Here is an 18579-nt window from a genome sequence, read left to right as displayed (position 1 = left end):
CAATAAACATGACTAGCCTGAGGATTTATTATACTATTGCACTTCAGTTTCATTCATTTGACAAATACATTTCACATTTGACCATGCCCATTTATTTTTGTACCACATTAATTAAGAAATTGCTTTGAAAGCAACAATAACAATATCCCCCCGAATTCACAGTAAAAACATTTACAACAGAAAATGATCATGAAGGAAAGGGGTACAAACTACAATAATACTGTTAGAAACATAATGCTTTAATCTATTATCAATACAGCATAAATGGATCCTGTCCTCAAAAATGTTAAATTTATTAAACAAAGAGTAAGTGTGGCTGGCATTTGTATGTCTAGCTCTATCACATAAGTACATATTAAATTTGTCTTTCTCTGGATAACGTCAAGAGCTGTTGAAACTAGCTACTGTTTTCTAGTGTTTTAGATCTGTAAACATTACTCTGTGGTTTCTAATATCTGTTATATTTAATTGTGCTTGGAATCACATTAACCTGCCTCAGATATTCGAAGTGAACAGCAATATTTTGATCAAGGACACTAAATCAACACTATTTATTATGTATCTATTCAGCAAAGAAGTAGACTATTCAAATTTATCTATGTGAGATGAGTCCACTAATCATATAAATGTGCTCGTTGTATGACAGCAATTAATTTTAATTATGCAGTTTGATTTCTAGACTAATTTTAAGGGTTGAATTGCTAATGTGCTTGCTTAATCAACTGTAAAAGTTCAGGAATTAAATAGACAGAACTAACAAAACTATCAAAGTCCCTACCCAGTAATTTCTGACTAAGAAAAATCAGGCTTAATGGCTCAAGCAATACTAAAAAGCATAAATTTAAAGTTTAACTTTAAAGGATAAACATAAAGTGTAAATTTTCTCAGTGTCAGATATCACCACTTGCCAAACAAAAGGCAATAATTCTATGAGTTGTAGCTTCATCTTCTTCATTGGTATATTACTTCCAATTGAATACTTCTTTTAAAAATAAAAGACAATGGAATTTTAAAATTATAAAACAAAGTAGTTTAACTTGGCACAACTACTTATAAGATCTAACTTTTTATCTAAGGCAAATATAACTTCAAAAGGGAGATTGAAGTGTGAATCTTTTTTTTTCAGTGCTGAGATTGAACCTAGATCTTCACACATACACAATTTTGAATCGTTTTCATGAGAAATATAAATGTCAATTTTGACTTCTACAATGAAAATTTATAATAATGAGCATAGTAAATATTAAGTAGTTACTTTAATAGAAGATTTTTTGGGGAGAAAACATCACGAACGTAACCACGTAAGTATACCAAAAATTAAATATATTACTGTGATACACATATTTAGCAATCTATTGTTCATTTGGCACCAACAAATACATCATTTTAACATCAAATCTGCTAAAACAATATTTTGTGTACTACTCATATTTTCTCTATTTGTTCTTGAATTCTTTATCAACCTCAACTCACTCATAATTTTTTTGAAAATGTCACATTTAAGGGATAGCAGAGACTTAAGAATCCATTATATCGAATTCTCTGACTCTCACTTTACATTCATCATCTTTTTCATTGTTATCACCAATCTGCAAGATACATATCACTGCCCTCATTTTAAAAGTGAGGAAACTCAAACAATGGTGCTGCATCATTTTCCCAAGGCCAAAAGATAACAACACAATCAAAATATGGCTTTACATGAGTATAATTTATCTGAAAAAGTCAATATCTTATTTAATATTCACTAATAAAGTATGCCTCTAATATAACAGTGCCATAAATAAAGTCACTAGAAAAGAAAATGTGAGAAAAATTTTCCTAACCCTGGGATTTGGAAGGGCTTTTCAATTATTTGAAATAAGGATTACAAAATAAAAATGAGCAAAAGTATTAATTTTTTATAAATAAGAAAATAGAAGAGAAAAATAATTATCTTCCAATCTTTGTATCTACCTTTCCATTTTAGAGCACCCCAAATTTTTTAAAAATGTAATAATTATCTTATCAATAGGCTTTTCAGACTTTTTTATCTTTTCCTTGTTTCTGTTTACCCTTCGAAGTCTTTGTAAACATGATATATCAAAAGTTTTAAAACTGTTCAAAGAACACTATTATATATGAGTGGCTTTGGCTGTATTACATAAACATGTACTTTAATAACATTAAGAGTGTGGTCTCCTTAGAATTTCCAAAAATAGATACCAATAAAATAACCACCATATATCATTTTCTTTAAGATAAACATCTAAAGGAAATATATCAGAATTATAGGAGTACCTGGATTTCCTAAAGGCCGGGTACAAGTAAAACTACTATGCTAGCTAATTAGTGGATGATTGAACCAAATTTCCATTTATTCTTTTTATTTAAATTTTTTAAAAGTTTATTGGTACATTTAAAGCAAACAATACAGTTACATTTATCATTGGGATCTTATACTTTCACATGGTAAAGCGGGTGAAGGGAGGGCAAGGGTATGGGGAAACAACATTTATTCTTTTTTAAATGTAGTTCTAGTCTATAATGAAAAAAATGCAAGCGGAGTCATCATTAATCATACCACATTCACTTTTTAAACATTATCTGCAGCAGAAAATTAAACTAAATATAGAATGCTTTTAACATTCAGTGAGGAGATAATTTATTTGTAAATTTAACTTATGGAAGGTAAGGGACCAGCAGGAAGTCTCATACCTGTCCAAATAGTTAAATTCTATTTAGGGATCTTGGAGCTTTGAAAAAGGAAAATGTTAAAGAAGATATTTATTAGGAGCAGGTGCCAGAACACAGAGAGCAGCAAGATGATAAAATGGACAGGTAAGTCAACCAATAAAGCATAAATAATTAGTATTTTTCTAAATTAATTTGTACTTGTAGTTAAATGGTGATGTCGCAAGAATTTCTTAGTAAAGTTCACTCTGTCTCTGTGCATGAGATTTGTGGGCTATTTATGGGTTTGGGCGTGGTAGTTTATGTAAAAGTCTAAACTTATAGTTTAAACAAGATACCTGATAATATAAAAAATGTCAAAAAAAGATTTTTTTTTCATCTTGTAACATTACAACATTGTGATAAAAATTTTATGGTTCTGGCTGGAAAGCATGAAATCTCTGCATCCTCTTTATCAAAAATTCCTTAGATGATTCTGAACAAGTGCTAGGCCATTAGCTAAACTATAATAAAATACTAGGTAACTTACTTTTCGTAGTGTCGGATAGTATATGTGTGAATTGCCTAGACTGGGATAGTCTTAGTGATACAGTGCAGTCTGTAGTTACTCAAACATGACTTACAGGATACATTGCCTCCTAATGAGATAATTGACAATGTGAAATAGGAAGAAAAGGGCTAAATGTAGGGAAATCATGAAATCTCTGCATCCTCTTTATCAAAAATTCCTTAGATGATTCTGAACAAGTGCTAGGCCATTAGCTAAACTATAATAAAATACTAGGTAACTTACTTTTCGTAGTGTCGGATAGTATATGTGTGAATTGCCTAGACTGGGATAGTCTTAGTGATACAGTGCAGTCTGTAGTTACTCAAACATGACTTACAGGATACATTGCCTCCTAATGAGATAATTGACAATGTGAAATAGGAAGAAAAGGGCTAAAGGTGTAGGGAAAGTGGGAAGGGTATGGGGAAAGGAAATAAGGGACAAGAAAAAAATACGAGAAAATGAAAAAATGGAAATAAAGTGTTTGTAAATGGGCAGGGGAGCAGGGGGTGAAGGGAGGGCAGGGACAAGGGGAGAAAATGCAAACCATGACCTGTCATGTAAAGGTACAATAATGAATGTAACTGTACTGTATACCTAAAATGTACCAATAATCTCAATTTTAAAAAAGGATAAACTGTTAAGGAGTATGGCCCCCTGTGAATGAGTGCTCAAATTTATTGTGGTTTCTTAGGATAATATACAACCCTTTGCACCCAATCAATTTTTCTTACTATAAATGTGGAAAGAAACAGATATTGAATACAAATGAAGGTCCTTCCACCTTATTATAATGATATTCATTGAGGTTTTTGCATTGGATACAGTTCATTATTAAAGAATGACTTCAGAAAGAAAAACCAAAATTATCTCCCAAAGAAGATATTGCTAATCTTTTTAAAATGTCACTAAATAATTTACCTTTTTTTTTTTTTTTTTTTTTTTTTTTTTTTTTTTTTGTACCAGGGATTGAACTCGGGACTTTACGCTTGCACAGCAGTTGGCAGAATCATTGAGGTAAATCCCGGCCCTATTTTAAAAATGAATTTAAGCTTTACTTAGGAATTTTAATATAGTATATTACAGTTAAGTGTAGTTATAAGGTGAAAACAATGAGATATTTTTAAAGTTTGGAATTTAAATATATAATTGAAATTATACTGACAAGGTAGAATAGTGCCTAATATATACTAGCTTGTCAATAAATGTTGAAAAAACAAGCACAAACAATTTTAAAAGTATAATTTACTGCAGGGGGAGAAAAGGAATTACCTATATCTTAAAATAAACACAATCTTTTAATGTCCTTCCAATTTGGGTCCATTAATATATTGTATTTCTCTGCAAAAGATTAAATATTATCTATAGGCAATCCTATCAGCCTGATTCTCTAATTTGTATTCTGTATAAAAGATCATCAGATTTAAAAACAATGCCACATTCCACAAAGTCCAATAAATACAAACCTTAAATTTCTCAGTAAAGAGGTAAATTTAAAATCATGTTCATTTGTTTTATTCCATTACAACATTTACATTTTTCAGCTTTAATTGAGTTTATTGGTACATTTTAGGGATACAGTTATATTTCACCATGCACTAAATTAAAATCCAAGTGGATTAAAGATCTAAATATTAAAACAGAAACACTAAACTTGCTGGAAGGTAAATTAGGCAGAACTCTGGAAGACATTGGCATAGGAAAAGACTTTATGAACAAATCCTCAGTAGCACGGGAACTAGCAGAAAGAATCAACAACTGGGATCTCATCTTATTAAGAAGTTTCTGCACTGCAAAAGAAACCATCAGCAGAACTAAGAGACAACCTACAATGTGGGAAAAAAATTTTACCAGCTGCTCCTCAGACAAAGGACTATTATCTAGAATATATAAAGAACTCAAAACAATCACCCCCCCAAATATAAAGACCCAATTCAAAAATGGGCATCCGAAATGAACAGACATTTCTCAGACAAACATTTACATTTGTACAAGACCTCATGAAATGTAGTAACTGATTTCAGGGAAACTTATTAAATTACTTTCTACATGGAAGTCTTACCTAATTCCCTCTTTATGTCTTTCTCAATGTAAAACTAGTTGCAGTCTAAAAAATTTACCTCTAATCATTTTTTTTTTTTTTTTGTACTGGGGATCGAACTCAGGACCTTACACTTTTGAGGCAGGTGGCGGCACCACTGAGCTACATCCCCGGCCCTAGCTATAGATTATTTTCAAAGGCCATCCAATGAAATGTTGACTGGCTTCTCAATAAGACATTTTTCTCTTTGAAAATGTTATGAGGTTAAGTATCAAATAGTTAGTAGAGTAGAATATTGTTATTCCTTTTAAAGGAGTGTTGAATTTAGGATCACATCAAGCTTTTGAAAGTTATACTTGATTTCATAAAACAGCCATTTCTCACAGATGGTAGAATTTTCTGATCTTTTCTTGGAAAACATTTTAAGAAAAACATTTTATTTTTTTCCCTTTTAGGTTGATGGTGCATAGCCAAAGTAGAGACAATTTAAATAACGTTTGAAATCAGGGTCACTTACAAGTATTCTGGTAAGGAGAAAATGTTCAATTATAACCATGACTTTCATACTATCAAACATCAGAAATAACAAGTTACTGTTTTAGTTGAAAAAAAGAATATTATCATATAAAATGTTTCATTAGTATATAACTGTAGAATGATGAAATTTGAAAATTCTATAGACTCTTGGATCTCCACACTTGTTTTTCTCTCTCCACATTCCAAAATGAGTCTAAAATGTCTCATAGATTCATCATTTTCACCACAATATTCTCTTACTGGACAAAGCAAACCTCAAATACTTTATCCAGTTTTAAAAAGATCAGAGATGTGAAGTGGAATTCAAATTTAAACCTAGCTTACTCCAAATATTTCTCTACTACTCTAGGCTGACATTTACCTGCTAAATTTTCAAAAGGGTTGCAAGTGATTTAACTGAGACCACAATAAAACCTGTGGAAGAACCAAGCAAAGGCTGTAAACTAGACTGCCTAATCTCTCAACATGCACTCCTACTGATACTATATTCTCCTTTACCAGTTTAAGAATGCAGTTTATATACCATCATTTTAACCTTTCATTTGAAAGGAGAGACCCTAAGTCTTCTGCTTCAGAAGTGCCTCCTAGGGAACTGGATCCCAGGATTCATTTCACTGTACTTGGCTTTCCTTGTACTTAGTGGCCACTACAGCCATGGTCCGAAGGCACCTGCTACTCCTTCCATCATCCATGGGTGGTTTTATGGGCACACAGAGTGCAATAATTACAGGTCAAGGAGACTTCCATTTAAAAGGCCTGGGAGTCCAGGCAAGGGGCCTCTGAGGGAACAAGGTGTGAAGTTGTGGGAATGAAGCCAAAGGTGCATGAGCGACTCAGAGATGCTAGGAACACAGAATATCTGCCAAAGAAAGCTGCAGGCCATGAACAGAGCCAGCCAAGAGAGGGGCCTTGTTGCCTGCAACCAGCAAGGCCACAGGGATAGGGAGGTCCCAGCCCTCTGGAATTCACATCTCATCATCTTGTGTTTTAGATGCAGGACATGGAGCTACAGTACTTAATGTCTTCCCTGCTAGGTGTTGGTACTGTTCTAGTCTGTTCTCTTCTATCCTGCTATTTCTCTTTGGGAATGAGAATTTTACTCTCTGGAACTGTAATGTGGAATTACATAACTTATTTTGTACCTTTATAGAAGTTCATCGCAAGAGTATCTCCCTCTCTCTCTCTGTCTCTCTCTGTGCCAGGGATGAAACTCAGGACCTTGTGCTTGCAAGGCAGGCATGGTGCCACTGAGTCAAATCCCCAGCCCAAGAGTATCTCTTGAGCCTTAGACTTTGATTTATACTTCTGAAAAATGCTTCAACTGTTGAGATTTTAGGTACAGGAGTTTTGCATTTTAAATTCTATGCAAGATCTCATGGAAGGTAGAATAATTAATTTATTATTCTGTTAATTTGAAGAAAAAGTAGGGTTTAAGAGATATGATTGAGTGTCAGGTTGACACGGGGCATATATTATGACTAAGATTGTCAACTTTATGATGTAGGAGCTACCTAGGGAATTAGTGAAACACACTTGTGGGTGTGTCTTGGATTGTGGAGGTGTGACCCTGGGTACTTTATATGGTCCCTGGCTCCTTATTCTCTGATACTATTCCCTGCTTGCTTCTGAACATCATGAACTAAGCCACTCTGTTATACCACATGCTTCTTGAATGATGTTTCTGCTGTGGAGCCAGGTAACCATGGACTGAATCCCCTGAAACTATCAGACAAATCTTTAAATTGTGGGTATCAGATAAATTGTCCCGGCAACAGGAAAGTGGACTAATATGATAATAACATAATTTCATAGACTGGTAATACCGTATAAAACTTGGAAGAAAAAAAAGAATAATAGAATCTTACTTTCTGGACAATTTCGAGTCTTCTCCTTTTTCTCAATTTTATACAAACATTTTTCTAGCCTAAAGCTTTGCGAATAAAATAATTCTATGACTTAATTTTGTCCATGCTGCAAATATCTTCTAAAGACAAGGAAACTGAGTCTAATTTACTTTTGTAAAAGACGCTCTTCAGATATACATTTGTAATTTATATTCATTTATAAATGGTCATAGTAATTAAATGCCCGCATACATATCCACTCTTATACGATTTGTGGTAAAGGAAGTCCTTTAAGCATGAGAACAATGTTAAGCTTCCTCAGGACAGAGGGCTAGAGGAGCACTGCAGGAGGAGGGGCTTTGGAATTCTCACCACAGGTGGGACTCGACTCAATTCTTATGGGCTTGAACACTTGTGATGCAGCTTGCCTGAGCTACAGACCCGGAACAGAATCTCTCTTCACTCAGGCAGCTTCGGCTCAGCAATGACCAAGGGTACCGTGCTTTGGTTGCACCTTCTGCCCACTCCAGGTGCCCATCATTACTGCATGACCTTACCACCAGTTGGTAACCCCATACTCTTCAGGGTTGCCTACTGTTTATCCAGTAACTTCAGGGCAGCGCTGGCATGGCCAAGTCAGAGCATGTCTCTACTATCTTGTAGCTGAATCTCAACTTCACTAACAAGGTCTAAAACACTTCGAAGTTTATCTTTACTTGGGTGCCCTTCCTTAGCCCTGTGGTGCCATCGTACAGAATTTCTTTATATTCTTATAGCTTCTCCTTTAGTACAATAAGTACTTCTTGTATTGAACTTGTCCTATAGTATGATATCTATCTCCTTCTTTCATCAGTTTTCTTGGTACATTTTAGGTATACAATGCAGTTGCATGCGTCATTGGGATCTTGTACCTTTACATGATGTATCTTGTTTCTTATTTTTCCCCAATCTCCCTGCCCTCCCCCCACCCTTTCAATCCTTCCCTATTTACAAAGACTTTGTTTCCATTTTTTCCTTTTCTCATATTTTTCTTTTCCCTTCTTTCCTTTTCCCTACCCCTCCCACTTCCCTTACTGCTTTAGAGATTTTCTTCCTATTTCACATTATCAATTATACATTCTGATATCTATCTCTTGATTGGATTATATATTGATATAGATCAAAACCCATTTGGTGGATGGAAATATGTTAGTCACCCTCAGTTCTCTCTTCTTTATGTAGTGCACAGGGCATCTAGGGAAAATTTCGTAATATTTGTGTTTTGCTTTATTTTTTGCAGTGCTAGAGATTAAACACAGAGCCTTGTACATGATAGATAAGTGCTTTACTACGGAGCTACATCCCCAGCCTTTATAAGTATTTTGAATGAACAAATGACACAGTTGTCTCCACATTGCATGAGTCTATAAAAACTTGGGTTGGCTGAACTCAGTAATATGTGGATAGAATATCGTCTTCAGTGCTTATAAGTATCAAGATTTTGGACAGGTCAAGTACTCTTAGAAACTGCAGCATATCTGTAATATGCATTACTTCATCAGTACGGACTGTGCAGTGGTTTATAGTTAGATGTCCCCCCAGAATCTCGTGTGTGCAAAGGTGGAGTTTGAGGGGAGGTGACTGGATTTTGGGGGTATGATACTCATCAGTGGATTACTCTAGAGACAAGTTTACATTAAAAGTGATTTGGGGGCAGGGGATTTAGCTCAGCGGTTCGGTGGCTTGCCTTGCAAGTGTTCAATCCCTGGTGCCAAAAAAAAAAAAAAAGTGCTTTGGGAGGTGAGGCACGGTCGGAGGAAGTGGGAGAGCCGGTGTGCCCTGGGAGGGCCTCACTCCCCGCCTCAGCCCTTGATCGCTCTCTGCCGAGCTATGAGCTGTTTCTCCTCTGCTCTCCTCCTCTGTCGTGCTGCTTTGCCATGGAACCATCTGAGATTATCAACTGAAACCTCTACAGACTGTCAAAATAAACCTTTCCTCCTTACAGTTGTGGGTGTGAGTATTGTGTCTCAGCCATAAGACACTAAATAAGACAGCCTGGCTCCCACTGTAGAAAAATAAAATACCAAATACTCTTTTTTCTACCTCTCATGGATCTAAGGCGTGGCCTCACTCATTCATATAATATATATTAAAGGGCCTACCATGTACCAGGAAGTTATCCTAAGTACCTGCCATTAAATTCCTTACCTTCCTGGAACATGAACTTCAGCAGTGGATCAGAAAGAAAAATAAATGCCCCCAAATAAAAATCACACTCTTGTGGCCAACTGCCTCTGAAAGGAAGCCTTTTTAGGCTTCTGAGATAAATTTTCTTCCATAATGGAGGGAAGCCTTGAAAGTCCCACCTTCATTGTGATTGAATTCTATTATAGAGCACTATTTCTCTAACATGTGGAAAATTTACTTTATCATCTGTAATTATTTATTAGTTTAACTTTTGTATACACAGTGTAGTGAGAAGCCCACAAAATGTTAGTGGAGATGGTTTTCCTTGTTTTGTAAATGACATTATCTATTGAAAACTAAAGAAATATGAACATATGATATAAGAGTGGAACAACAATGATTCATATGTTCATCCATATTCCCTTAGCATGTTACATGCTAAGCATGTATAAATAATTTTATTTAATAGTCTGCAGGAGTGCTTTTCACATTAGAGGCATTCTTGCTGTCATGATGTAACCCAGATATACAGGCAATGATATTTAAATCTCAGGTTTACTCACTGTGGGATTATAAATTCAGCTAAGTTAGATATTAATATATATGTGTATATATATATCATGAATATGCAAGATGCCAATGATTATTGATTTAAAATTATAATATTGAACTGTGCTTATCTCACTTGAAATAATCCCTAATGAGCAGTTTTAGAATCTACATTTGCTTTAGCTAGCTCTTCTCATACAAATGGAACCAAAGACAAATGTGCTAGACTTTTTAAACTGGGATCTACCCAATTGACGTTTTAAACAGATCATAACTGCTAAACTGTACAATACAACTTCTATGTTGGATTCTGAATTTATATAAAATATTGGGCATAGATATCAAATAAACCATTTCATTTTGTCATTTGGATAACCAAAACTCATCTTTTTTTGATGCTAACATCAGACTCAGAACACTCCAAACTCAAGCTTTTTAAAGCCTCAAATTATTTCCAGAAGTCTCCATTACTTACTCATTAGTAGGAATGTTCAAGTTTTCCACCTCATTTTCCAACTTGTCTAATACTCAGCTTTCATTTCAATTCAACTTCATTTTATATTACTTAATATGGGTAACCTGTGTTCCAGATATATTCTTGGTGTTCTACAGATACACATCAATATTTTACCCTTTGGTTTCATTTAAATGGCATCTACCCATTTTGTTCTTTACTTAAATCTTTATTGTCACTCTTGGTACCAATCAACTCCATTTCCCCACAGAAGCTTTGCTCACTGACTGTAACCAAATTAACTGATTCATTTCTGAATGATATTTATTTCCATATTAAAAAATTCAATACCACACAGAAAGATACAAGGCATGAGCAGTTTAGATATGTTTAAAGAATTTAACATGGAGCTGACTATTCACTACTGTAGAGATATTGTGGATTTCCAATTCCTGGATAACTGAACACAGAATGTAAAGAAAGTGCGGAAAGTATGAAAAAGAAACACCTAGATTAGGATTTTAGCTCAGTAGCACTGCCCCTGCCCTCCTGAGTTCAATTCCTGGTACGAGAGAGAGAGAGAGAGAGAGAGAGAGAGAGAGAGAGAGAATGAAAGAGAGAGAAAGAAAGAGACACCTGCTCCCAGCAACCATTCAGCAAATGTCCCCTAATGAAGGAATGATAAGCAGCACACTATTTTATGTTCTACTCTTTCACCAACTAATCTGTGTACTTCAGTACTAGGAAAACTGAAAAGCAAGATGTCACTGAGTTTGGATTAAGAAGATTGTGTCAGGTTGCAGTATTTGATTGCTAATGTTTTTATGTGAAAGGTAAATTAGTTAAATTGTTGACTCATTTATAATAATTGTCAGTAAAATGATAAATTACACATACATTTGTAAACTGTTGTTGTACTAAAAATTTATTGCAAAGCAATCTTTAAGTATTAAATGGGAAAACTGATAGAGAAAACAAGTCAATTTAGTAAAATCAAATATTTTGCCTGAATACTGTCTAAATGGCATCAGGTAATTAAGACACCCAGTAGGTAACTAAAAGCAGAACAAAGCTTAACCATTTTGTGTATCTCTCCTCTATTATCTAAAACTTTAGGTAAAATCCCTTCTCAGCTCTGCATATAAGCATGTTAATTATTCAGGGAGTGTGTTTCTAAAAGCAATCAATATAATATCACAATGTTGATTAGTCCTAAATTTCCATAGTGTATCTCAGCTCTCCAGACAGAAGCCACCAAGTGAAGACATTTATAGATGTTCAGTAAGGGCTCGGACATCTACAGTCATTCATTGCCCCAAATCTATAGTCACTTGATTTCAGTAAAGCCTCTGTAAGACTAAGTGTCGCCCAAGCAGGAAGAATCATCTCACGGAGACTGAACTTCCCTTCAAATGGCAGGGACTTCTGGAGCCATTTTGCAGAACCAGAAGTGAGATAATGATCAACAGGCCAACCCCAGTTAATCCATAAAAATCCAAACAGATCCTTTTCATCAGAGCTGTGCAGCTCCTTAAGGTAAAATCCTTTCCATATTTTCTTTTACTTTCTAATTACAATAAATTTTCCTATGCATCTCACTGAAGTGCCCTAAAATTCATTTTCTCTTGAAGTCAGTCAAGAACCCACTCCATGGAGCAAGTTGATTTCCCCATCTCCTCTCTGGGGTACTCTTCAGACCCCATCAGGTGAAAATATGACTTAAATATGATGATGCAGCTGAGGTTTTAAGCCCAAGTTTATCTGATTCTAAAGTATACATGATAAAATACTGTAACAACATGGAAAGAGAAATATCTAGAAAAGTTCAAAGGCTCAAAGAGAGTTTTACAGCCGCAGCCCATAAACTACTCTTGAGAGTTGGCTTGCAAAGCAAAGCAAAAAGGAATATTTAAGTTTAACAAGGTGGCAAGTTTTGAGAGAGAGAAATCTGAAGGAGAAAAAAGAGCTTTCAAAATACCAAAGCTATAAGTAGTTGGCCCAGGGCCAGGGAGGTCTAAGATTCAAAATCTTTAAAGGTTAAAAGATTTCTATAGAATAATAGTGTAAGCCAAGTATTTTGGTTAAGCAAAATATATAAGTAGGTTTCTTATAAACAGAACCAGTTACACAAAGTGTCTACATACTAAAGATATCGGGTTTTTTTTTTTTTTTTTTTTTTTTTTTTTTTCTTTTTCTTTTCTTTTTTGGTACCGAGGGTCAAACTCAGGACCTTGCGCTTGTCAGGCAGGCGCAGCGCCACTGAGCTACGTTCCCAGGGAATGTCATGTCTTAAAGCCAGTTGACTCCTTTTTTATAGCTATGTGTAGTGATAAATACAAAGAACCTTTATTACTTTTTGGTACCGGGGATTGAACTCGGGTCTCTCGCTTGCGAGGCAGGTGGCGGAACCACTGAGCTAAATCCCTGGCCCTTATTACTTTTCTTGTTCCAGCTATTATTCTAAATGTTCTACATTTCACTTTAAGAACTCTCCAAGGCAGGTATTTCTACTGTTATTCCCATTTTAAGAAGTATGTTAAGATGGATGGCAGAGCTCATACTCGGTATTCTATTGTGCTGATGTCATAGTAATAGGTTAGTAATTATCATAATTAAGTAGCATTTTATTCATAATAATTCTTTTTTAATAAAACTATTTTTTTAATCCGCTTAAGTGGCCACTTAGTATACATAGAAACTTGTGATATTTGAAACTTTCAAAGATGACAATTAATTACAACTAAGTACTGTGAGAATATCATTACTTCAGTTTCTTAGTATGCTAAGAGATGAGTTCTATTGATCTTATATTCTCTAAGATCTGTGACTCAGTGTAGTACAAGTGAAAGAAGAAGTGTATATATTTCAGGATAGTTGCTGCTTATTGAACTAGTTATGCTTTAACACCTAGGTCATAGATTATGAACCCACTTTGATACTCTGTACAGTAATAAGGTAATTTTTGTTTTTGTTATGTAAAAATAAACAATACCTACAATCCTGCAAACTCACATATATGAGTTTATAATACACAATTCATAAAATGGATAGCATCATTCATTTGTATATGTGACATAAACTGTGAAATGTGGAAAATTGATTAATTAGTAATAGCACAGAAATTTATGTTGCATCAATAATTTAAGTGAATAAATCTAAAATAGTTATTTGCATATTGAGCAATGACCAGATTTTATCATCAGGTAAGGACAATTGAAGCTCTTCATCCTTTAAGATATGGGAAATACTTTAAAATTAGACATATTAAAATTATTATGTCAAGAAAGCCAATTAAAATTCATCACACTGAACTTGTATATATTAATGGATTTAAATGATTCTAGTCTAATAACAACTGAATACTTGGATGAAATGTAAATCTGAGAGTAATTTTGACATTTTGATTTATCTGGAAATGAAATAGCCCCTAAATAGGGCTCTATTTGGATCACTAAATAACTAAATCCTGACTTTGTAAAACTATGACTGCAACATCAGTGAGTAATACAACTTTTTCAAGAATAACTGAATAATTACCATGAAGTAAAAATTATGTGATGACTTTTGGATTTCAATGTACTTTGTGAAAATCAATAAAAATTATCAAAAATTTATTATACTAATGTCCTATAACATTCTAGGAGATATTTTGGAATCTGTAGTATATTAATTAAATGAAGACTTCAAAAAAATTGGTTCTAATCCCCTGAAATGCCACACGCTGCGGATAGTTTTTAAAAGTTTATATTCTTTCAAACTTCAAAATTGCAATGAAATGTTGAAAACACTTTGTTGAAACTTATACATATTCTCTATAAATTGAAAATTATAGGTGTATGTTGTAGATTTATGAATATAAAATCATCATTACTAAGCATAACTGTCGCTTATACAATGGAAATAATTCTATTACCACGTTTTTTTTAAATTGTACTATCTGTTACATATGAATAAATTTCCTTTAAAAATTACTTTTACATGCAATATCTATTACTGACAAAAGTCCAAAACATATTACTTTAATACATGAATTCAACATTTTGAAATTATCCTAAAATTTCTTTCAGAAATAAGGGGTCAAAGAATTTACTATGATCCACAGGGTAGAGGAAGGAGGGAGGGACACTAAACCATCGAATATAATTAAATAAAAACCGATGCTGTTAATTTTAGAAATTATTTAATTTTGTTTATACCAAAGAAGACATTTAAAGAGAGAGGAAAATGTAAATGTCCATTTTGGGGCCCCTCTGGCTGCTGGCATCCTACCCTCTCTCTGTAAAAGAAAGCTTCTTGGCATTAGGGTCCATCAGTTCATTTGTGATCTCTAAATTAATTCTGAAGGAAACCACAACTTACTTGAAGATCCTGCTGAGTGTCTGCTGTATGCCTGACTTTTTTTCTCTCTGTTCACAGACAAAGCACTTCCACTGGTCATGGAAAAAAGGTCTAAATCCGTGTCTTCTCTGCTTACATGTCTTGCCTGGGAGCAATGGGAGAGAATGTATACAATCATGAAACAAAATATGGCATTTTCTGAATGCAGCTCACATTACCCCAAATAAACAAGCAGACTCTGTCAAACAACCTTTTTCAGAATGATACCACAATCCTTTATTGCTGCCCAGGCAGAACAAATGCACTATGTCAAAGCATTTTTTGCAAATAAGGGCCGATTTTAAAATTGAGGTTTGCTATTTGAGTCTGTACAACAAAAGAAAACATTTTAGTACAGTAATTTTGATGAAAATCAATCTTAAAAGCAGCTGGTAAAATTTTAAACAGCTTAGCATCACTTACCAAGTGTATTATTTAATTCTTAATTGAATGCTAGAAATGCCATATTACATTATTTTCTGCAATATTTATGTTTTTACCACTTATAAGCATTAATCTTATTAACAAAACTCACTGAAATGCCTTTAACCCCATCTTTATGTGCCACAAAGTCATATGATATCTAGTCTTTATTGAAATTGTTATCAATATAAAATATTACATACTAAGTTTGACTTTGTGATAAATGTAATTATATAAAAAATTTATGACATATTATTTCAAGGACATAAAGAAATGACTCTTCCAAGATTGCCTTTGTGCTTTTATTACGATTTTAGACTAAACCTGAGTCAAAAGAATTGTTTCTTACTTAGAGGATCTTGTTTTACATAATATCTAGTGCGTGAAGTAAAGATTTATCATAGTTCAGCTCTGAAGTGGAGGGAAATGCCATGAGATGAAGAAAAAAACAGCTTCCAAGTGCTGGAATTTAACCCAAACCACAGCATGCTTGTAATCATGTGAAAAAGCATTGTCTATAATGTTATATGTGAGGGAAATTTAAGTTCAGTAAAATAAAGACATAAGAACACCACTGTGGTTGGAAAGCTATCTCCACATGATGAGTTACAAAGACTGAAAGAGCTACACATATACATGAACGAGTGAATGGATGAGTGAATTCTTATCTTCCCAATTTCTTTACCATTGGACAAAATTCTATGTATTTGTCCTACACAATGCGATGCTTTGAAATTTGTTTACACAGCAGAATGGAAAGATTGAGTGAATTATTATGTGTATTACTTCACATACTTAGGGTTTTTAAGTACTTTAATGTTACTATTGTTGAATTTAAAATAGAAACCACTCTATAACGTCAGGTATCCTTTTATGAAACTGGCAAAGTGATATAATTGCACTGCTTAAAAACCTCAGTAGAAAATTGTTTAAAATAAAATCAATAACAACTGGCCAATTTATGTCTGTGAATTGTACGAAGAACATGACATTTTTTCCTGGAATTTATTTCAATCGATATACAGGAATACAAGTCCAGAATTCTGGTTAGGATGGCTCCATCAATGCTAACACTTAGAAATAACCTGTTAGGCATCAGGGAAAATGCCAAAGCAATGCTATCTAGGTGACATTAAGTAAGTAAACATGAAAACACGTCAATCATGTTTTCATATAGGGCCACCTATGCTCACCAAAAAGAGTTTAGCTATTACGTCTCAATGTTTTAAAATGAAATTATTTATTTTGATTTGATGACAAAATTTTACTTTATTTATTTTTGTATTTATTTTTATGACATCTATTTAAAAAGTAGAAATCCCACCTGCCCTGAAATAAAATGATCTGTATATGTCAAGACAATTTTTGCGAACAAGAACCTTCCCTAAATTTCAAAATCATCTAAGTCACTAAAAACTTAGTACCTGGACTATTTCTTCTAAATAACAAACAATTGGTACAAGCAGGTGCTGTGGTTCATGCCTGTAATCCCAGCACTTGGGAGGCTGAGACAGGACCGAGCTCTAAGCCAGCCGAGGCTGCACAGTGAGACCCCCACTCAAACGAACAAACAAAAAAAAGTGGTATGGTTTGTAATTACACAGGGAATCAAATTAAATTTAAAATGTGCTAGGAAGACATGATTTTACCGTGCTGCCATCTACCAGCCTCACAGGAAATTTAGAAGTGTCATAAACCAGTTATAACTCCTGTTAGTGCATCTCGTACATCCCAGAGACAGTGATATTTAGTTTCTATTTCTGAAAATATTGTCTTTCAATCTAATATCATTCTTCCTTTTATTGTAAACATAAAAATTGTAAAGAAAATACAGTCTTTCTTCTATATCATGCAAAGCGAACATACAGATACCCCTCAGTACTCTCATATAAAAAAGCATAGTCCTTGCCTATAACCTACACACCTCCTTCTTTAAATCATCTCTAGATTACTTGCAATACCCAACACAATGTAAATGCTGCCAGAGGTGTGCAAAATGTGCACTGCATACGTAGGTAAAAACATATATTACAATAAAAGATACACTGCCACTAATTCTTCTCAAAATGCTCCCCCTCACGGTGAACACAATTATCTCATCATTGCTGCCACTTCCTGGAAGTTTGCTGTGATAAAAAATACGATGATTGCTGCTGCCGAGTGCCATCCAACCAAAACATTAGGGTGTGTCCTCCCGCACCCAAGTCACAGGAGCTGGCACCTTGAGATTTCTGCCCTTCCTTCCACCAAAAATGACCACAAAAGGTGAAGCTTTGGAATCAATTCAGCTCTAAGGTTACAACTGCAGAGGCAAAAGAGGACTTCCAGAGCTGGTTTAGAGACTCTCAAGAATGACAGTATAAGTTTGTTCAAGTGAGGGGAGTATTTTGAGGAGGGTTTATGAAAATATGTCTTTTACTATAATCGGTTTTGAAATTAAGCACTCCCCATAGTTTTTAATCACACTTAGGGGATTTCAGTAGTTATTATACTGAGTTATGAAAGGAATGACAACAAGAAAAAGGTTTGCATATCTTCAGCACAGACAATTTTTTTGATAATATACATTCATGTTTGGTTGAATCAACAAATAGAGAAGTCATGAGTGTGACGGATCCCTTGTATTTCTGAATAAAATAAGGAGCATGACATTTGGAAAAGGACTTTTTAAGTATTTGGATTCTGATTCATCTGTTAGACTGGAAATTTAACTAAACATAAAGATTATTGCTCAAACTGAGAATGGTGGCAGATGACTGCAATCCCAGGACTCAGGAGGCTGAGACAGGAGGATTGCTGAGAGTTCGAGACAGCCTGGACTACATAGTGAGTTCAAGGCCAGCACAAAACAACAAGTGACCTTCTGTCTAAAATAATAATAATAATAAAGATTATCTCTATTAATAAAAAACAAGCAGTTTTTCCTTCTGTTCTTTTCATACAGTTTTGTTTGCTATTTTTTTTT

General features: G+C 34.2%; 1 protein-coding gene across 1 annotated transcript in view; it reads right to left on the bottom strand.

Annotated features, from left to right (window-relative positions):
* Lrriq1 (leucine rich repeats and IQ motif containing 1) overlaps positions 1-18579 on the bottom strand; it is a 189352-nt gene that overhangs the window by 5752 nt on the left and 165021 nt on the right. The window contains exon 20 of the mRNA XM_019205450.2: positions 15174-15297. Within this exon, the coding sequence (XP_019060995.1) occupies positions 15174-15297 (124 nt within the window). The remainder of the gene's footprint in view (positions 1-15173; positions 15298-18579) is intronic.

Source organism: Fukomys damarensis, unplaced genomic scaffold (genome assembly GCF_012274545.1).
Source record: "Fukomys damarensis isolate Sample0158 unplaced genomic scaffold, DMR_v1.0_HiC HiC_scaffold_15, whole genome shotgun sequence".
NCBI lineage: Eukaryota > Metazoa > Chordata > Mammalia > Rodentia > Bathyergidae > Fukomys > Fukomys damarensis.
The sequence above is the reverse complement of the archived record's forward strand: the minus strand, read 5'-3'. Positions and strand labels throughout refer to the sequence as shown.